The sequence below is a fragment of the Entelurus aequoreus genome, linkage group LG09, assembly GCF_033978785.1.
Source record: "Entelurus aequoreus isolate RoL-2023_Sb linkage group LG09, RoL_Eaeq_v1.1, whole genome shotgun sequence".
Lineage (NCBI taxonomy): Eukaryota > Metazoa > Chordata > Actinopteri > Syngnathiformes > Syngnathidae > Entelurus > Entelurus aequoreus.
In genome coordinates, this window is record NC_084739.1 from 38,826,899 (window position 1) to 38,850,308 (window position 23,410).

Genomic DNA, 23,410 nt, shown 5'->3' on the forward strand with positions numbered 1-23,410 from the left:
CTACCGACCACGCAGTCTGATAGTTTATATATCAATGATGAAATCTTAACATTATAACACATGCCAATACGACCGGGTTAACTTATAAAGTGACATTTTAAATTTGCCGCTAAACTTCCGGTTCGAAACGCCTCTGAGGATGACGTATGCGCGTGACGTAGACCGGCGAACACGGGTATGCCTTCCACATTGAAGCCAATACGAAAAAGCTCTGTTTTCATTTCATAATTCCACAGTATTCTGGACATCTGTGTTCGTGAATCTGTTTCAATCATGTTCATTGCATTATGAAGAAGGAAGCTGAGCAAGCAAAGAAGAAAGTTGTCGGTGCGAAATGGACGTATTTTTCGAACGTAGTCAACCACAACAGTACACAGCCGGCGCTTCTTTGTTTACATTCCCGGAAGATGCAGTCAAGATGGAAGAACTCGGATAACAGAGACTCTAACCAGGAGGACATTTGACTTGGATACACAGACGCCTGTAGAGAACTGGGACAACACAGACTCTTACCAGGATTACTTTGATTTGGATGACAAAGACGCAGACGTGCTACTGTGAGTATGCAGCTTTGGCTTTTTTTTGCGTATGTACGTAACTTTTTTAAAATATATAAGCTTTATGAACCTTGGGTTAGGTGAACGGTCTTTTGGGCTGAGTGATTGTGTGTGTTGATCATGTGTTTGAATTGTATTGGCGTGTTCTATGGAGCTAGGAGCTAGCAGAGGAGCTAGGAGCTAGCATAACAAACACGCAGGTGTTTTTATGCAGGATTAATTTGTGGCATATTAAATATAAGCCTGGTTGTGTTGTGGCTAATAGAGTATATATATGTCTTGTGTTTATTTACTGTTGTAGTCATTCCCAGCTGAATATCAGGTACCGTGAGTATGCAGCCTTGGCTGCTAAACATTCGATAACTTGACCGTATGTGCGCGTCACGTACGTAACTTTTTAAAAGTATATAAGCTTTATGAACCTTGGGTTAGGTAAACGGTCTTTTGGGCTGAGTGATTGTGTGTGTTGATCATGTGTTTGAATTGTATTGGCGTGTTCTATGGAGCTAGGAGCTAGCAGAGGAGCTAGGAGCTAGCATAACAAACACGCAGGTGTTATTATGCAGGATTAATTTGTGGCATATTAAATATAAGCCTGGTTGTGTTGTGGCTAATAGAGCATATATATATCTTGTGTTTATTTACTGTTGTAGTCATTCCCAGCTGAATATCAGGTACCGTGAGTATGCAGCCTTGGCTGCTAAACATTCGATAACTTGACCGTATGTGCGCGTCACGTACGTAACTTTTTAAAAATATATAAGCTTTATGAACCTTGGGTTAGGTAAACGGTCTTTTGGGCTAAATGATTGTGTGTGTTGATCAGGTGTTTGAATTGTATTGGCGTGTTCTATGGAGCTAGGAGCTAGCAGAGGAGCTAGGAGCTAGCATAACAAACACGCAGGTGTTTTTATGCAGGATTAATTTGTGGCATATTAAATATAAGCCTGGTTGTGTTGTGGCTAATAGAGTATATATATGTCTTGTGTTTATTTACTGTTGTAGTCATTCCCAGCTGAATATCAGGTCACCCCCGGCTCTCACAGCATCTTCCCTATCTGAATAGCTTCAACTCCCCACTAGTCCTTCACTTGCACTTTACTCATCCACAAATCTTTCATCCTCGCTCAAATTAATGGGGAAATTGTCGCTTTCTCGGTCCGAATCTCTCTCACTTCATGCGGCCATCATTGTAAACAATAGGGAACTTTGCGTATATGTTCAACTGACTACGTCACGCTACTTCCGGTAGGTGCAAGCCTTTTTATTATCAGATACCAAAAGTTGCAATCTTTATCGTCGTTGTTCTATACTAAATCCTTTCAGCAAAAATATGGCAATATCGCGAAATGATCAAGTATGACACATAGAATAGATCTGCTATCCCCGTTTAAATAAAAAAAAAATCATTTCAGTAGGCCTTTAAACAAATTGCAAAAGATTCACCAACACAGATGTCCAGAATACTGTGGAATTTTGCGATGAAAACAGAGCTGTTTGTATTGAGATACAATGTGTCCGAATACTTCCGTTTCAACTATCGACGTCACGCGCAAACGTCATCATACATAGACGTTTTCAACCGGAAGTTTCGCGGGAAATTTAAAATTGCACTTTATAAGTTAACCCGGCCGTATTGGCATGTGTTGCAATGTTAAGATTTCATCATTGATATATAAAACTATCAGACTGCGTGGTCGGTAGTAGTGGTTTCAGTAGGCCTTTAACAATTTTTAAAATATGTTTAATTATTAGTGATGTTAATGCAACTGGTCTAAAATCTAGATCTAGATTTACATGATTTAGGGAGGGGAATCACAGTAGAATATTTTCAAATGCCAGAAATCTGGTTACAGTTCAGTGACATTTGAAATATATGCTGGAGGACACTTTAGGTATGTGAGATCACAGTCAAATTTCTATTTTATAGAAAGACACAAAAAAATTGCCCAATCATTGTGGAACCGGTTGGGAGCTTCTCATTGCTCCTGCTCCCTGTATACTGCATGACAAACTTGAAGTAAAATGAAGTGCTTCACAGGCTAAGAAAAAAATAAGCATTGCCTAGTTACTTTTTGTATATTTTCCATAACTGTAGTACCGGTAACTTTCTACATGGTTTTTTTGTCTTCTTTTTGACTAACAATAGGAAGTCTGCTTTGCACCATTATTCGAGCGCCAACTAATTGCAGGTGTAGTATTGCTATGGCGTCATCGTGGCAGCTTTCAAACAGGTAGACTCGATCTTTGTGTGAACATGCAAACATGACAGGGAGTCTATAAAACTCTATGAAAAAATCAGGGCAATGCTCCAGATTAATGATGTTGACTAATGCATTTGATATCCATAGCAGCCTTTTTTACTTCCTGACAAACTGTGACATTTAGAAACACATTGCAAGCTTTAACCACATTTCAAAATGTGCCTTTTGCTGGAACTTTGCCTGAACACTACATACTTTTCAATTCATTGTTTGGCCATGGGATCACCTGTATCCCCAATAGTAGCAAACCTTTAAATGGATGACATGGAAAAGAGAGCTTTGAACTCTTTTAAGGGAACAGTACCAAGTCATTGGTACAGATATGTGGATGACACATAAGTGAAAATTAGAAACCAAGAGGTGCAAGCCTTTACCAAACACATTAACTCAGTGGACAAAAAACATCGGACTGTGATGTCCACATTGGAGAAACAGGGGCCTCCATGTTGGAATTTACCAAAAACCCACACATAGCCGATCAATTCCTACTTTTTGACTCACACTACCCACTGGAACACAAACTGGGCATTATCAGAACCCTACAACAGAGAGCCGATAATGTTACTAGCAGCCCAAAGGCCAAAGGGAAAGAGCATAGGCATTTAAAGGAAGCCCAGCTGGTCATTTGTGAAAAGTGCATCCAGTTCCAGAAATAACAAGAACAAAATGGACGACGAGGAAAAAGGTGGCAGATGCAAAAATACTGTCATTCCATATGTATCAGGTCTATCTGAGAAACTCTGAATATTTTGTAACCAACACAACATCCCAGCAGGCCCGGCCCTAACCAATCTGGCGCCCTAAGCAAGATTTTAGGTGGCGCCCCCCCACATCGGCAGTGAAGTGTATGTACTCACAAGAAACCGAATAGCTTTGTCTTTGACCTTTTTTTTTACTTAAAGAAAGCAAATTAACAATCAGAATAGTTAACAAGATAAAAAAAAATATGGATAAATAAATGAATACAAAAAATAAAAAATGAATATATGAAATACAATATTTTTTACATACATAAACACAAAATAAAACGTGTCAACAAGTTGCATAAAATAAATCAAAAATACAATATAAATAAGGCACTGCACAAAACAAGATATCAAACCAGTATGACTTTAACATCTATATTACAAAAAAAGGGGATCCTACAGAGTTCTCTATTTGTGCTTTTTAATATTGCATTAACTAGAATGACTTACAAATTACTGTACACCAGGGAGTACTGTAATTACCTAACGTTACATTATTATTTTCCATAACAATTTAGCCCCCTCCACAATATTAACCCGACGTTAAAACAGAACTAGCTATTTATTGATTAGCAATTGCCGAATCATGTAACATTAGCTTAATGCTAAAAAGCCAGGTTACTATCACATTCTGTAACAGACAAATCATTTCATGTAGGCTAACGTTACCTACCTGCTACCTCTGTCTTTTTCTCGTTTCTCCCCTTCTTTTCTCCCCTGGGCACCTGACAGTTTTGGCCGTTTTGACATCTTGTGTTGATTTTTTTTATGTGGTGACGTCCAAAAAGAGTCATGATACGGGAAGGGGAGGGGGCGCACCCGTGCCCGGGGGAGGGGGGGGCGTAATGTTGTAACAAATAATATTTCTATTAAATAGGCTTTACTTTGCATTTTAATTAACGTGGGATTATTTTTATGTATTTAGAAATAATAGTACCAACTTTTTTTTTTTTTTTTCCTCCAACATTTGTGGCACTGGCGTGGCGCCCCCTGATGGACGGCACCCTTAGCATTTGCCTATACGGCCTATGCCAACGGGCCCGGCCCCTGCATCCCAGTACACTTCAAATCAGGCAACACCCTGAGACAGAGACTGGTGCATCCTAAAGACCGGACACCCTACAACCACAAAAAACAATCTGGTGTATGCTACCCAGTGTAATGATGAATGCACTGATTCATATATTGGGGAAACAAAAAGACCCACTAAGCCGACGCATGTCACAATATAAACGGCCCAAACTCTTCAGGCCAAGGACTCAGCTGTCTACCTGCACCTCTGGGAGAAACAAACACTCATAGAGAACAAAACATTACAGATTCTGAACAGGGAGGACATATGGTACGAAACAGGATTGAGGGAAGTCATCTAATCAAGGTTGAAAAACCATCCCTGAACAGAGGGGGTGGTCTGTGACACCCCCTGTCTACCACATACAACACCATCCTTTCAACCATTCCGAAAAGACTGCAATTTAGCCTCCAACAAATAACAGGAGTTAGAAACATTGTGGTCACAGAAGGCGACCAGAATGCCTTTTGTTTACAACTGAATGGAATGCTTATGCGGGGAAGTCTGACTATTTTGGTAGTAGTCGATCCACAGCGATCGTTCTGCCACACAATACCTCAATGCTAACGAGGGGAATTTACACTTCAACGACTGTTGTTGGCTTTGACAGTTAGGATTGCTCGTTTACATTAAAACAGTTGTTTTTCTGACTACGATAGGGCAAAAACCATCCTTACCCAGGCACACCCTCCTGTTTTGTGGAGTATAAATATTTTCTTTTTGGCACCAAGCCGCTGGACTTAGATCTGACCAATCTAAATGGCACCAGCCGCTGGACTAGATCTGACCAATCTAAGTCTATGAGCACGAACTGATGAAGCCTACTCGGATGAGCGGCAAAACGTCTTCCAAGACAAACCAAACATTCCAGTTGTGATCGATTGAATGCCCTGAGATGACAATGACCTGGATGAATGAGTACCTTCATAAAACAGATTAAAAAAATAAATATACAAATAAATGAATCGCTCCCTAATAAATCACTACAGCTTACTGACTGGCAGACCAGACATAGTAAAAACTGTCAGGATATGTATTAGCTGTGATTCTGCAACACAAGCTTGAACAGCAGCTGGATGAAAATATGTTCTAGCTACAATCTGATTTCAAGTTAACAATGGCTGGTGTCCTGGAGCCTTCTCCTGAAACATCCTTACAGGGAAAACAAAACTCTGGGAAGTGATTGAGGAGGAATGATGGAAGTGTTTGCAAAAGGAGATGTGAGGTTGTGTCAGCTTTCAGAGTGGAAGATGATTTTGCATGTGGAGAGAGATGTGAGAGATAGGGTCACATACAGCGTAGCACCAGCGGCCCCAGCAGGTAGTAGGACATGGGGTCTTCAGGCTTCAGCTCGATTGCTTTATCCAGATGATCCTGAGACAGGAGGAAACCAGAAAGACAGGGTGAACATTCTCAATGTTGATTTATGACATGGCTGCTATTTCTACCGCCCCTCTGTTCTGACCTGATCTGTCCTGCTTCACCAACCCACAAGTATTTCACAAACGCTTCTCACACACGCTATCACGGCCACACACACGCACTCTCTTGCTTTTCCATTCAGATTCTCAAAAACATTTTTTCACATATGCCCTCTCCTTGGCTCACCTGTTGAGAGTTTTGCAGGTACACAATGTTTTAGGGGAGGCCGTTGACAGAGGATAAAAGGATACGTGCCGTTGTTACACACACGCAAGCACGCACATACACACCCACAGTCTTATGTAATAAAAAAGTAAAGGATGTGGGAGGGTTTAGGCTTGACGAGAGAATACAATATGACATATAAAACTTAAAGGTATAAAGCATTTAAACAAAAAGTAACAAAATAAATACAACAACTTACCTTAAAAATATAGCCATTCTTGATCTTGTTCTGCATTGTGTCACTATTCTGGCCAAAATACCACACATGATGGCATACCTGAAAGATGAAACCATTTTTCAAGTTAGGGATCAGCACCCTATTGTGTGTGTATATTAAAATGGGTTTGTTTTAAGTGGTATATTTGGTGAAATAAAGTAGTGATTCATGTCGTGATCGTAAAAAATATGTATCTTACATCAAATTTTTTTGAATGACACTTCTGCAAAAGAGATGTTAATAGAACAATGTGAGAAGAGATGATGGAGAGTATAGACTAAACATTACTTAAAGGGAATTCACACTCAAAGCAGGAAAAGGCAAAGTTAAATGGCCCCCTAAGGCTGACAACATTGGCACAGTTCTAGACCTAAGAATGATGTCTACAGGCAAAATTCCCCCCAAAATAGACACAGAAGTGATTTTAGAAATGTTTTGTAATGCGTTTCAGCACAATTTGAAGGAATTAGCAAATATGTCTGCCAGGAGCATTGTTTCAGGTTGTGTCAATACAACTAATACAGGGAGTCAGCCTGCATACATTTTGAAATGATGGGAATAGGAGGAAAGTATGCACCTCTTCAGTCAAATTGACTAACACTAAGTAGGATGGACCAAGCGAGAGGAGTGCCATTTGCAGAAAAGAAGAAGGGTTTTGGTTAAGGCTGCAACTAACGATTATTTTTCCATCGGTTAATCTATAGATTATTTTTTTCGATTAATCAGTTAATCTATAGATTCTTTTTTCGATTAATCTATAGATTTTTTTCCTTTTACCGATTATTTTTTTTATTTAAAATGAAGATGAAAAAATAAATGTAGGCCAGTTTTTTCAAAAGGCATGGCTTTTATTTACAAAAAAAAAAAGTATGGCCACTCAGTCAACATTGACAACAACATGACAAAATATTCTGTAACAATGTAAACATTTAAAACTTTTAACATTTAACAAAATTAAAAGTAGCTTATTTGCTTTTTAATGTGCAAATATAAAAGTAAACATCCAGTGCAAATCTTAATATTCTGCAATAGTATAAGCATTTCAAAAGTAAAAGTATTGCTTATTTTGCTTTAAAATGTGCAAAAATAAAGATAAACATCCAATACAAAAAAGTGCAAAACGAAATATTCTGTAACAACAGTGTAAACATTTCAACAAAAGTGAAAGTATTGCTTATTTGCTAAAATGTGCAAAAATAAAGATAAACATCCAATACAAAAAAGTGCCAATCTAAATATTCTGGAGCACTGTAAACATTAAGTATTGCTTTTAAAATGTGCAAAATAAACATCCAGTCCAACACAGTACACAATAACCAATTCTACTCATTCCAGTGAGTGACTAACAGTTGTAATGAAGAAAGGTTAGCATGTCTACATGGCTGCTTCTTTTCTTGTTTACAATATTCCCAGCAGCTGAAAATAGGCGCTCAGAAGGGGTCGATGTGGCTGGAACTGAGAGGTAATTAGCCTTCACCTCAAGCCAGGACTGCGAGTGAGCTGAGCTGCAGTTTAAGTTTCTAGAAGGTCAACGGGCTCATAGTGATGTTACTAGTAGTTGACTGGGAGGTGTTTATTATCATTTGGGGAGAGTCCGCTGCCTGATGCTCACCTGCTAAACACCCATCTGCTCGACGCTGAAGCGCTGACTACATGCGGTCTGAATACGCACTGCTGATTGGCTGCTAACGCTCTGAATACGCACTGCTGATTGGCTGATAACGCTTTCTGTATACCAATCAGATGGTTGTGTGGGTGGGACAATGCTGCGTGCTGAGACAGAGGCAGAAGGAGCAAAGCAGCTTGTTAAGACTTTAGCTTAGAAACTCGTTCGGTACACCCTCGTACCGAACCGAAAGCCCCGTACCGAAACGGTTCAATACAAAACACATACCGTTACACCCCTAGCAGATACAAATGACACATTCATGTTTTTGTGTAATGATGACAACGTATGCTCACGCGGACGATTGACTAGTTGATGGTTTTCTTTTCAAATGTTCGTTCATAGCCGTTGTGCTGCTATTATAGGCCATTTCCGCTCGACACAGTGTGCATACAACAACATTATTAGGCCGTGTATTGAAATACTCCCACACTTTTGACGACTTTTGGCGTGCTTTTTCCCCCTCGCTCGCACCGCTCGCATCGTCTGCTTTGCGCTCCGCCATGACGGTAGTGTGACGTAAATATGCGACGCGTCGACGCACAAAAACGGCGTCGACGTATTTACGTAACCGATGACGTCGACTACGTCGATGCGTCGTTTCAGCCTTAGTTTTGGTAAGAGTTTGGATGGAAAACATATAAAAGAGTCGAGCCAAAAGTGATCCCGTTACTCAGGGGCACCCTCGATGGTAGAAAGACTAAGTCAGAACCTAGGGAGAAACGAAGAAATAAGTGCAGAAACGCCGATCAAAAACTAGAGAAAAAGAAGTTAAGCCAGTAGTATGCTATTTTGCGTCCTCTTCTACTGATGTTTACCTCAAGATGCTTGATGAAATGCTGAAAGAGCATTAGAAAACACAGGCTATGGTGTCTTTGGAAGAGGAGATGAAAGAGCAGGAAAGTCATAAAACTGCTTTCATGTTTATTTTTCGCTCATAATGTTAACGATCACAGTTTTTAAGTAATCATTGACCAGAAAAACAAGACAACAATTAAGTTGGGGGCGGCGTGGCACGGTTGGTAGAGCAGCCATGCCAGCTGAGGGTTCCTGGTTTGACCCCCGGCTTCTGCCATCTTAGTCACGTCCGTTGTGTCCTTGAGAAAGACACTTCACCCTTGCTCCTGATGGATCGTGGTTAGGGCCTTGCATGGCAGCTGCCGCCATCAGTGTGTGAATGGGTGGATGTGGAAATAGTGTCAAATCGCTTTGAGTACCTTGAAAGTAGAAAAGCCCTATACAAGTGTAACCCATTTACCATTTGAGTGATCAAAAATATTCGACAATAAACCTCACAGTCGAATCAATTACGTAAAATGATCGGGACAATTTTACCCTTTAGTAGATGTATTCACATTACAATTAATTTATTTATTTCTCTACATTTTATTAAAATGTTTTGTAATAATCTAAATTCTGTTGACAAATGTTCCAAAATGGATTGTGGTCAACATCAGAGGTTTGACTGTCCTTTCGTTATTGTTTTAGCTCGCGTGGTTACATTAGTCCCCCCTTGTCCTAATAGTGTACTGTATTTATAAAGCTCAGTGCATTGCTACCTCTAATCACATACAATTGGGATCATGTAATCGTGAATTAATGGTCACTGCTTCGTCCTGACCGACTCTATTGAAGAGGTACTCTTGTGAGTGAAAGGAGCTCTGCTGTTGCAATACAGGTCATGAGAACCAAAGTGAAACTGAAACGCTACCAAAGATACAATCCTTTTTAGCAAGGCTCTTCACTCGACAGCAGATATAAGCTGTCTAACCTTTCTCCACCTCCACACAAATTAACACACTAGACTCAGGCTATATGACAGGTGGGAGGAGGAAGACAATATTTGAACTTCAGAATCTGGAAGTTTGCATGAAGGCAAGGGTTTGGAGAAGAGTGGAGGAAGTTGATTAAAGTATTTTCACTGCTGCTATAATCCTGCTGGTACTTTGTCAAACACCACAGAGCCACATAAACACCTTTTATATGAAGGATCAGCATGTAAAAAGGTCATCTGACAGTGTTGTCTGACATGATGGTGCTGATGGTATTGGAATCTGCAGCAGCGTGTGTCTGTGTGTACTGGAATGTGTGAGTGGATTTATTTGACACTGCATGTTTTAGTGGTGGGCTACTATTTGAGTTAGTCACTCCCAAGGCTCTCACCGTGTTAAAGCACAGCAAGCTAATATATGTATACATGTTTTTTTTTTACTAGAAACACATTTTAATTTGACATTTCTATGTGCAACTAAAATGATTAGTAGTCTCTAACCCTTTCTTTACCCCTTCACAAAGTTTTATAGAAATTGGTATTTCTTGCACAATCCTGCCCAATACAATAACCCGCTTGATGGAAGCAATTATACTGTGTATGATGATTTGACACTACCTAGAAGATTTGACTTCAGGTTAGCCTGAATATTTCTAGCTACCCATTGGATAAATATCAGCGGCACTTTTCAGTTCTTTAGCACAGGCTATGTGCAGGAAAAGAAAAAGCTGGCAACATTTTAGGATGTGTTTATGCCCTAAGACAGAATGAGCTGATTCAGTATTTTCTGGGATTTGACACTATTGCGACAGTGATGAACCTTAGACAAATTGACACCATATTGCCACAAGTAAGGCAACAGAGGCTTGCAACTGACAGACTGGCCACAGACGTACATTGTAATCCACACACCTTTGTAGCACCACAGAGGCCCCAAAGGCAGAGATCCACATGAGCTAAATTTACACAACGGGATCACTGAAATCATACCAACAAAGACATGCTTTACAAGAATGGAAACACATATCCCAGCTGTGTGCCTGCTGAGGTTATACAAAAAGTAGGTTTATTATACAATGTCATTCCACAAAACAAAATGTGGGCATTAATCACTATCAATATCCATATCATCATAAATAAAACAAAGTAGCAATATGATTTTGACTGTTTGTTAGATTTTTTATGTTATGTAGTTAAGTTGCTCAGCTTCGGGGCAATTTTAACAATGTTGGGTACATTACATGTTTGTAAAACGACCACCACCGTTACAGAAACGAGTGGTTATATGTTTTGGTGTAAAATAACTTATGGTTTTCATCTTTAACTCCTATTTAAAATTCAAGTTTACCAGCAAGTACTTTAGGAAAAATGGTTTCTCATGATTATTTCTGGGGCAACATTACACACTTGGTATAATTCACTTATCATTTAAACTGGCATTTATATAATCAAAACAATTCAAAACAAGTTTTGTGAAATGCATTAAGTGACAAATCTCAAATACAGTGGTACTTCAGCAAATGAGTGCCGCACCTTACAATTTTTGGTGGATACAAGCCATCTCTCAACTAATTTTATGCTTTACTTTGCAGGCAAAAAAAAAATAGCCACCTTAAGATATTACCCCACCGCTAGTTGGTGTAGCGAATGGCACATGAACCCCATAAGATTCCCCAAACAGCACTTAATTTTTTTAACCAACGGTCTGAAGAAATTGACTGTTAAGGACAGTGCTGAGAAAAATAAGATGATGCAAAAAGAAGTAAGCAATATGCAGGTAGATAGGAATTTAATTAGGTACCTGGCAGTAGAAAGATAGCACAGGTCGAGTTGGAACTCAGGATTTAAAAGAACATTGTGGCACACACAGGGGCGCCGAAAAGGGGGGGTAAAGGAGACGGATTCTAGGGGCCCATGATGGAGGGGGGCCCAGAGAGGCCCCTAATGATGATGAAATTATAATACAGAGGGCCCTGTAAAGATTCTTTTCATGGGGCCCAAAATCCCTAGCGGCGCCCCTGGGCACACACAAGATCCTAAACGAGAAACATCAGAAGGAAGCTGCTGGGCATAAAAAGCCTCCTGGCAGATGAGTTGAATAACTAGGCCAGGACAGGTGTCGAGGATCAGCGCTTCAACAGGAAATAGAAAAAAAGGAAGGAGGGAGCGGTGACACTAAAACAAACACAAAATATTTTGACATAATGCAATAATGCAGGTCTTGACAGTCAATATGAGTGCGCAATGCAAAAACCAAATGACCTCATTATTTTTTTAACAATGATAGTCAACAAAAAACCTATTTAAAGCCCGACCATGTAGTGACACTGATAGTGCTCTTATGAACATCACACTTAAAAAGAACACTCACCATAGTTTATGCATGACTAAGTGGAACGTTTGTTTAATCTTCTATGAAGGGATGCCATTACTCTTCGTTCACATGTGGTCTACAAATGGCCAACTACAAGGATGTTGTATGCTTAAAAGGGGACCTAAAATTATTTTAATCTATATTTAAAAATCTTCCTTGTCTAGATCAGGGATAGCCAAATTTTATTCAAAAAGAGGCACTCAATCATTGAAGGCACGTCCGCAAGGGTAACTATATGCCATTCATTCATTTATTTATTTATTTCAGGCAATGACATAAAAAAGTACAAAGTTGACATCACATAATAATATAAATTAATATAGTGCAAAAGGTAATGTATAGTATGTAATGCATGATTGTCCAGTTTTGCCTGAAAGGGAGTGGGAAGAAGATAATTTATTTAATCCCACCCCCAGTTCTCCATTCAGTGATTATTCACATGAGTTTCACTCTTACTTTGTTCAAGGATTATAATACATATGTTGTATCATAGTGGCATTAGCACAGGTAACAATAATTATTACACTGTAACAATAATTTGTATCAACAATGTAGGAATAATGAATATACCAAAAATGGTAATAGACAACATAGCAATAATGGTAAGGAAACATTGAGCACATGTTAACACTTTGAGACAGAGTACAGCAGCAGGTCAAATTAAAGACCCTCATCTCTATATTTAAACCAGACCCCATGTTTGTATAATAGTTTAAATCGATTAATAGTTTGGCATTGCTTGTGTTGTAAGTCCAGTTTGTTCCATAGTTTTACTCCGCATACAGACACACAAAAACGTTTACGAGTGGTTTGAGCTCTCGGCAATAAGAAATATCCAAAGCCTCTCAAGTTATGAGCCTGCACTCGTCTTATAAAAAAACGTTGTAGATTAGGCGGCAATAATTTGTTAAATGCTTTATAAAAGATTATTAAATATTTAACAATATTCAACAAGGTCATCAAATTTGAGCAACTTTGATTGCATAAACAGATTAAAGGCCTACTGAAATGAATTTGTTTTATTTAAACGGGGATAGCCGATCCATTCTATGTCATACTGGATCATTTCGCGATATTGCCATATTTTTGCTGAAAGGATTTAGTAGAGAACATCGACAATAAAGTTCGCAACTTTTGGTCGCTGATAAAAAAAGCCTTGCCTGTACCGGAAGTAGCGTGACGTCACAGGCTGAAGGGCTCCTCACATTTCCCCATTGTTTACAATGCAGCGAGAGCGATTCGGACCGAGAAAGCGACGATTACCCCATTAATTTGAGCCAGGATGAAAGATTTGTGGATGAGGAAAGTGAGAGTGAAGGATTAGAGTGCAGTGCAGGACGCATCTTTTTTCGCTCTGACCGTAACTTAGGTACAAGCTGGCTCATTGGATTCCACACTTTCTCCTTTTTCTATTGTGGATCACGGATTTGTATTTTAAACCACCTCAGATACTATATCCTCTTGAAAATGAGAGTCGAGAACGTGAAATGGACATTCACCGTGACTTTTATCTCCACGACAATACATCGGTGAAGCACTTTAGCTACGGAGCTAACGTGATAGCATCGTGCTTAAATGCAGATAGAAACAAAAGAAATAAACCCCTGACTGGAAGGATAGACAGAAAATCAACAATACTATTAAACCATGGACCTGTAAATACACGGTTAATGCTTTCCAGCTTGGCGAAGCTTAACAATGCTGTTGCTAACAACGCCATTAAAGCTAACTTAGCAACGGGACCTCACAGAGCTATGATAAAAATATTAGCGCTCCACCTACGCCAGCCAGCCCTCATCTGCTCATCAACACCCGTGCTCACCTGCGTTCCAGCGATCGACGGAAGGACTAAGGACTTCACCTGATCATCCATGCGGTCGGCGGCTAGCGTCGGCTAGCATGTCTGCTATCCAAGTCAAAGTCCTCCTGGTTGTGTTGCTACAGCCAGCCGCTAATACACCGATCCCACCTACAACTTTCTTCTTTGCAGTCTTCATTGTTCATTAAACAAATTGCAAAAGATTCACCAACACAGATGTCCAGAATACTGTGGAATTTTGCGATGAAAACAGAGCTTTTTTGTATTGGATTCAATGGTGTCCGAATACTTCCGTTTAATTAGTGACGTCACGCGCATACGTCATCCTACATAGACGTTTTCAACCGGAAATTTAGCGGGAAATTTAAAATTGCACTTTATAAGTTAACCCGGCCGTATTGGCATGTGTTGCAATGTTAAGATTTCATCATTGATGTATAAACTATCAGACTGCGTGGTCGGTAGTAGTGGGTTTCAGTAGGCCTTTAAGAGTATGTTCTAAATAACCAACGTTGTGAATGATCCACACTGCTCTTTTCTATAATATGATCAGAGGATGAATTGTGTTGTGGTAAGTATTCCCCCATACTTCAACACAGTATGTAAGGTATGGGAGTACCAAGGTGCAGTATAGAGTACGGAGTGCATTTTCATTGAGGTATAGTTTTGCTTTGTTTATAATTGAGAGGCTTTTGGAGATTTTTGTTTAAATGTGTCTGACATGAGGTTTCCATGATAGTTTACTATCAATTATTACTCTCAAAAATGTATTCTCATTTACGATTTCAATTTGGGTACCATCAATACTTTTCCAAACATCACTATCTTAGTTTTATTTATATTCAAAGATAATTTATTTGTGTCCATCCATTTTTTTACTATGTTTAGTTCTGTGTTTACTGTATTTATGAGCTCATTATAGTCATCACTACTGTATAATATATTTGTGTCGTCTGCAAATAGTATACATTTCAGTACTTTGGATGTATTAAACATATCATTAATATATACATTTAAACAGTTTTGGCCCCAATATTTGAACCAATATCATATTGATATCATGGCAGTCAGTGGAGCACTTACTTTTACACTTCCACACAATGTTTGTCACTTCCTGCTCATTTGTAGCTGAGAGGAAGAATGACGAATAATTCTGTTGGGGATGGCGTGGCAAAGTTGGTAGAGTGGCTGTGCCAGCAATCGGAGTGTTGCTGGTTACTGGGGTTCAATTCCCACCTTCTACCTTCCTAGTCACGTCCGTTGTGTCCTTGGGCAAGACACTTCACCCTTTGCCTCTGATGGCTGCTGGTTAGCGCCTTGCATGGCAGCTCCCGCCATCAGTGTGTGAATGTGTGTGTGAATGGGTAAATGTGGAAATACTGTCAAAGCGCTTTGAGTACCTTGAAGGTAGAAAAGCGCTATACAAGTATAACCCATTTATCATTTATTTGTTCAATAGTTGATTTTGTAACTCCATTGTCTGGGATATTAACAGACAATTTATGACCAAAATTTACAAAAAAAACTATTGAACTTATTCACTACATTACTCATATTATAATCTTCACCGTTTTCATCAATAAATAAATCAGGATATGTCAACTTTGAATATCCTTGTTTGATTAGACTATTCAAAACATCCCAAGTTCCTTTTATATTGTTCTTGTTTTCATATAGTTTTTTTTGATAATATAACCGTTTGCTTGTTCTTATAATATCAGTTCATTTATTTTTGTACTTCTTGTATCGTTGTTCGACTTCTTTTGTTTTTATTTTTATGAAAAGTTTGTAGAGATTGTTTTTCTTTTTACAAGCATTGATTATCCCTTTTGTGATCCAAGGGCTATTTTTATTTTTTCCTTTTATAAAATATTCTTTAATGGGGCAATGTTTATTATGCAGGGAAGTAAAGATGTCTAAAAAATTACAATAAGCACTGTCAAAATTTGGTTCTCTGTATACCGAAGTCCAATCCTGAACTGCTAAACTATTGTTTAGGGCAGTGGTCCCCAACCACCGGGCGTCCATGGACCGATTGGTACCGGGCCGCACAAGAAATTTAAAAAATCCTTTATTAAATCAACATAAAAAACACAATATAAACATTATATATCAATATAGATCAATACAGTCTGCAGGGATACAGTCCGTAAGCACACATGATTGTATTTCTTTATGACCAAAAAAATAAGAAATACCATAACCCCCCCCCGGTCCGTGGGACAAATTTTCAAGCGTTGACCGGTCCACAGCTACAAAAAGGTTGGGGACCACTGGTTTAGGGCACAGATTGTTTCCTCAGTTGTTATTCGTTTAGAGATTTTTGCCATTGTGTCTTTGGTTTTCTTGAGATGACAGTCATATAAAGTAAAAACAGGTAAATGGTCAGTGATATCACATACTGTATAAATAGGCCACTGGTGACTTGATTTCCCATAATGTTAGTAAAAATGTTGTCGATGATTGTGGCACTATGTGTTGTTATTCTGCTTGGTTTGGTTATAGTTGGATATAGAGACAAGCTGTACATTGTGTCAATGAAGTCATCAACATGTTTATGCTTGGTTGAGTTCAACAAATCAATGTTAAAATCCATCCATCCATCCATTTTCTACCGCTTATTCCCTTCGGGGTCGCGGGGGGCGCTGGAGCCTATCTCAGCTACAATCGGGCGGGAGGCGGGGTACACCCTGGACAAGTCGCCACCTCATCGCCAACACAAATAGACAGACAACATTCACACTCACATTCACACACTAGGGCCAATTTTAGTGTTGCCAATCAACCTATCCCCAGGTGCATGTCTTTGGAGGTGGGAGGAAGCCGGAGTACCTGGAGGGAACCCACGCAGTCACGGGGAGGAACATGCAAACTCCACACAGAAAGATCCCGAGCCCGGGATTTAACTCACGACTACTCAGGACCTTCGTATTGTGAGGCAGACGCACTAACCCCTCTTCCACTATGCTGCCAATTGACAACAAATGATCTTGATGCCGGTGATGACCACATCATTCATGCGGGAGTATTGCTCCAGCTCATCCACTCGCCGCTCCAGGTCCACAATGCGCCGGTCTTTTTCCACGTTCTGGAGGCGTAGTTGCTTTACCTACTCCAGTAGGCCAGAAAGCTGCTCCTGGTGCTCTCTTACTGCAGTCATATTGCCGCTTAGGGAGTGGAGTGTGAGCTTCATCTCCTCAAACTCCTCCGATGTCTGGCTTTTCCTTGGTTCAGGCATTACGATGGTCTATATGCCGACGCATCCAGCAACAGAAGAAAAAATCCCACCTCTGTATCTCAGGCTGCTAATGCTAGCCGGCTTTGGTGTGCTAGACCGCAGCACTGATCGACACAAGCTGCAAAGTGTCACGGCACAGTGACACAGCGAAGCCAAAAAAGCACAAAAAAGTACAAAAAGATGTGCTGGCTTTGCACAAGGCGATCGCCAAACTCGACAGCCCCACGTCGAAAACAGCCAGCCAGACGCGCGCAAACTCCAAACAGGAAGTGACCGCGCGGAAAGTCAACTCCTCGCCAAACTTTACCCTTTTTATCGTGACGGGTGGGCAACACTTCAGGGCGAAACGATGCATCTCCTCTGGTGAAATTTATTCCAGCGATGTGGTGATGAAGAACCGTAGTGTTTTTTTGTTGCGGGTAAAAAGGTAGCTCGCTTGAAGCCAAGAGAATTGATTTGATTGAATGTGATGATCTTCACCTCTTTACATATGGCGGAATGGGCTTAACGATTCACTCATGGTGCTGCTATACACTTTAAATCGCGATGCAGTGGCACATTTTCACATTGCCCCTTTGAGGCAAAACGTTTGGGCATCCCTGGTCGAGATAATATGTATTGGACATGATTTTGCGTACATTATGCTTCCCAGTCACTTTTATAACCCGTTTCTAGTCTGTCCGCAAGATGTTTGTTTCTGAAGGCTTTTCCAGATTGCAAATAATACAACATCCCACCCCTTCCACAAGTATCATAATTTATATTTTGCAAAAGTTTACTGTTTAAATACAGTGGAACTTTGATTTACGCACCCCTCTATTTGTGATTTTTTATTTATTTATGAAATTTCAAATCGAGCCAAGTATGCCTCTGTGCGCAAACCGTGTCTCTGTGTATGAACGCTCCATTCAGTCATTCATTTACATGCATGCCAGGCAAAACTCTGGGCTAAACACTGTAGCAGAGGCGCAGCCTTCCACTCAGGTTGTGCCTTTCTAGTCACGTCTCAGAGTTTCAGTTTGTGTGCCTTTTGCATGTATTTCCCCTATTGACAAGTAGTTTCCATTTTGCTAACTCAATATTAGTCCCCAAAAGCCAACAGACCAACGTAGCAAAAAATAGGGAATCCTTGCAGATTTAAAAAAGGACTATTTGCATGGAGTCCTGTACATCAATCACGCTTGCAAGTATGGAAGAATGATGGGACAAGCTTCATACTAGAGCAAGTTTTAATTGTGAAAAGACTGGACAGTTCTGGAAAACTGTGCCAGAGCAGACTTATTGCACAAGCAGGGAACATTTCCTCTCCAGCGGCACACACACAACGAAGGAGACGGGAATTTGAGGAAGGGGTGTCTCTCTAGCTGTCAGATGCTTTTTTCCCCCCTTAGCTTAGTTATGTTAGTTATGTTATTGTAAGTTGATTTAACTTTTCTAAATGTTTATTATATTAGCAATATGGTTGTTAAAGTTAAAGGCTTTTGTGACATCTGATTGGCTTCTCTCTGGGTATGCGTGTTGGCAGGGCTTCAAGCCCACCTGTGAAGTGAAAACCATTTCAGGTGACTACTCTTGAAGCTCATCGAGAAAATGCCAAGAGTGTGCAAAGCAGTAATCAGAGCAAAGGGTGGCTATATTGAAGAAACGAGAATATAAAACATGTTTTCAGTTATTTCACCTTTTTTTGTGAAGTACATAACTCCACATGTGTTCATTCATAGTTTTGATGCCTTCAGTGACAAACTACAATGTAAATAGTCATGAAAATATAGAAAACACATTGAATGAGAAGGTGTGTCCAAACTTTTGGCCTGTACTGTATATACAGTGTATGTATGGGCAGCAAGGTGAAACAGGGGTTAGTGCATGTGCCTCACAATACAAAGGTACTGGGTTTGATCCCCGGGCTCAGGGTCTTTCTGTGTGGAGTTTGCATGTTCTCCCTGTGACTGCGTGGGTTCCCTCCGGGTACTTCGGCTTCATCCCACCTCCAAAGACATGCACCTGGGGATAGGTTGATTGGCAACACTACCAATTTGCCCTAGTGTTTGAATGTGAGTGTGAATGTTGTCTATCTGTGTTGGCCCTGCGATGAGGTGGCGACTTGTCCAGAGTGTACCCCGCCATCCGCCCGAATGCAGCTGAGATAGGTGCCAGCACCCCCCGCGACCCCGAGAGGGACAAGCGGTAGAACATGGATGTATGGATGGACATATATATGTATATATATATATATATATACACACACACACACATATTAGGGATGTAACGGTACACGGTATAATGATAAACCGTGGTAATATTCAATTTAATAAAATGTATTACATTTAATAAAATTACATTTTTAATTACCGAAAAACCGTCATTTATTAATGCATTTAAGGCAACACCGCATACTTCCGAGAAGGACGTCACAGCAGCGCTTGCGCATGCGCACATGCATCGTTCACCTTGATGAAACAAGGCGGGACACAACTACGCAGACTTTGCCATGGAGATTTCCCCTCGGATTAAACAGAGGCAAGCGCTTGGTTTAACTTAAATTTCCCTCACTTAATTTCCAGTCCCGGCGTGCGCTTTAGAGAGCATTGCTGTTTTTCGGTAGCGACAGGTGTGAACAACATTGGAGACTGACGCATTTGCCTCGCACAAAAAGTATACAGCGAAGGAGAAAACTATTTGATGTGGTTTTTTTCCCCCAATACAGCGTGCACCAGCTGCTGTGACTGAGAGTTAAGGACGTGAGGGACCATGCGTATATATGCATGGTTCCTATATATATATATATATATATATATATAAATATATATATATATATATATATATATAAATATATATATATATATATATATATATATATATATATATATATATATATATATATATATATATATATATATATATATATATATATATATATATATAGCACAAACTAATGAGACCACTTTGGTATAATTTGGAGCACAAATTACACTGTCTTGGTTGAAAACAAAAAATTCCTTGTGGCTGGTGATGTCACTTCCGGCAACGTAATCGTTAACTCATAAATTACAGCTGCACAATTGACGGCGGTTCACGATGATGTCACTTCCGGAAAATTTAAACATGAATATCTCGAAAACGAAAGCAACCCGATCAATATTTTTGCTGCACAAACGAATGAGACTATTTTGGCTTAATTTGTGTCGCCACTTCCGGTAACCTCAATATTTAATATCTCAAAAATTGAAACAGCACTATTAAAATTTTAATGGCACAAACCAGCACAAACGTTGCACATACGAATTAGACTATTTTGGTTTAATTTTGACAAATAGGGCAGCTGGCTAAACTTTGATTGACCTCGAAATTAATCTTTAATAACTCAGAAACAAAAACAGCACAAACATCCATTTCAATGGCACAAACCAACACAAAGCAAGCATAAACGAATGAGACTATTTTAACAGTGTTTTGCGAAGGGCTGGGGGCCTACTTCACGCAGGTGTTGTAGTAATGTAGATTACCGACTTCAAGTTTGCAGTGGAGTATGTAGAATTAGGGTCTGACTGATGTCTTAACACATAATAGAAAATAAAGGACAATTAGATCAGCTGTATGAATGACATGTTTTACAAAACCAACTTTGTGTGTTGCCAAACTGGAAATACTAAGTGAAGTTTCAAAATAAACTTTTGGATAACATCCAGGTGAAGCAGGTTATCGACGATTGAGAAGTAGAGGCACACAGGCCTTTGTTTTTCATATAATAATGTGTGTAACAATAAGATTTCAGTCTCATATTCATTTATTCTAAATCAATCACAATTGCTAGTTGTATGAAGGCTGCAAATTAAATGAAAGATCAATCTGAACCCATTCCAGATGATACCCAAGTAAAAAAACAAAACAGTACAGACATCATTGGAAAGGTTCCAAAATCCTTTCATACAGCAGGGCGAAGTAGAGAATGCTTCATAAGTAGTTTCAGTGGCAAAGCAGAAACTCGTCGAAACAACAGCTGCCAAATTGTGACGGGTTGGGCGTCACGCAAGAAAACAGGTAACAAGTTTTCTCACGGCATTCGTACACTTTGTAAACAGTTACCTCAGACATAAACTTCCTCGTGACACTGCCTGGTACCGTTCCCAGTCTCTGCCTTTCCCTTTTACAATGTACTTTGCATCCGCTAATCTTAAAACAGCGGTTCTGCATGGTTTAAGAAACTTACAAATTCTCTTAGTGGAGGCAGGATTAACAATTAGGCTTTGGAAAAGCTGTTTCTTTCAATTAACTAAACAAACACTGCATTATATTCATTGAGTGCTTTAGCACATAAATGACCTCATAGTTTAACAAACCGTACAAACATGACTGCTGGCCCAGTGTAGATGTGTTTTCTACTAGAACGTTTACACGCATTCACAAACAAAAAAGTAATATGGTCTTTACTACTGTATATTATATGGAAAATTATAACATCCAATAGTTTACATTCTGTAGAATATACTAAATGCAATATATAACTATTAGGGATGTCACATGAAAAATATAGTTTAGCAGATTAATCACAGTTTAAAAAAACAATCATGACGAAATGCAGTGTCCAACTATATTTGAAGTATGCCTATTTTAATAATTTTCACTATAGAAAGATAAATTACAGTGCACAATTACAATATATCTATTTACCTTAGGTCTGGGAGATATATCTATTTTATCGATACATTCGAGTTTGTTTTTTTAAATCGGCCCAATTTTATTTCTCCTCTTACGCCGGCATACTTATGTCCCCAGCAGCTTCCGCAGTTTCCACCCTCCCCCTCATTTCCTACGCGGGGATTCACATACCTAGCAAAACATGGGACATGCTAACATTTACAAGAGCAAGACGTTTGTTTCAAAGAAAAAAAAAGTGTTGTCAGTGGTTTGATTTTGCGGAAACAGGCGTTGAACAAGTGACTGCACACGGCAAAGTTTGTTAATAGGCAGCAGCAAAACAAACGTATTCCTGCATCTGAAATCGAAGCCTCCAGTCGAGTGCGGGAAATACAACTTTTTATGAGGCGAGTAAAACCGTAACAACAAACAAACTCTGGCTAAAAAAGTAGCTTATTGTGGTAGAATAATTTACACTAAGTATGTATGAAGATACAATGTATGATGAGCACAGTGGAGAATGATCACTAAAGCAGTCACTCTGCACACCACCAAGATGTGTAAATGAAAAAGCCTGCATTTATCCACCTACTGAAACTATAGTCCTCTCAATGTTTTACTTGATTATCTAATTGCATAAAATGTATACTACTCCATTTTATTTACATACATATGTTATTCAGGACAGAAGTTTGCACTTTATTGATCTCAATGTTGGAGATTATTATGTATTTGCATGCAATGTTCAATGCAACAAGTATTTTATTTTAGACAGAATTATTGCTTCCCAGAGGAAGCTCTTAATTTCAGTTCTCTGAAAATTATTCCATTAAAAGTACAATTTATATTTGGTCTAAAAAACATAATTAAAATTAGAATTTTGCAAAGCGTAACATGCAGTGTCTTTTCAAACTACTGTTTTTTGTTCAAAAAAAAAAAACAGTTTTGAATTATCTTTGTCATTTGTATTCATTGATTTATTTAAAAAGTAGTAGGAAAAAAATCGGAAAAAGCCTCTCCGGCCACTTTGTCCAGCTCCTCACGGGGTATCCCGAGGCATCCCGAGGCATTCCCAGGCCAGCTGGGAGAGAGTCTCCTCAACGTGTCCTCTGTCTTTCCTGTGGCGTCGGGGGGGGCATCCTGACCAAATGCCTGAACCACCTCATCTGGCTCCTCTCAATGTGGAGGAGCAGCGGCTTTACTTTGAGCTCCTCCCGAATGAAAAAACCTCTCACCCTATCTCTAAGGGAGAGCCCTGCCACCTGACGGAGGTAACTCATTTCAGCCGCCTGTACCCGTGATCTTGTCCTTTCGGTCATAATAATAATAATAATAATAATAATAATAATAATAATAAAAACAATAATAATAATTCATTTTATTTATGGGCGCCTTTTTCAG

At 39.4% G+C, this 23,410-nt stretch overlaps 1 protein-coding gene across 1 annotated transcript in view; it reads right to left on the reverse strand.

Moving 5' to 3' along the window:
- LOC133657425 (regulator of microtubule dynamics protein 2) overlaps positions 1-23,410 on the reverse strand; it is a 113,886-nt gene that overhangs the window by 19,998 nt on the left and 70,478 nt on the right. The window contains 4 exon segments of the mRNA XM_062058741.1: positions 5,935-5,952; positions 5,954-6,013; positions 6,486-6,527; positions 6,530-6,563. Coding sequence (XP_061914725.1) covers positions 5,935-5,952; positions 5,954-6,013; positions 6,486-6,527; positions 6,530-6,563 — 154 coding nt within the window.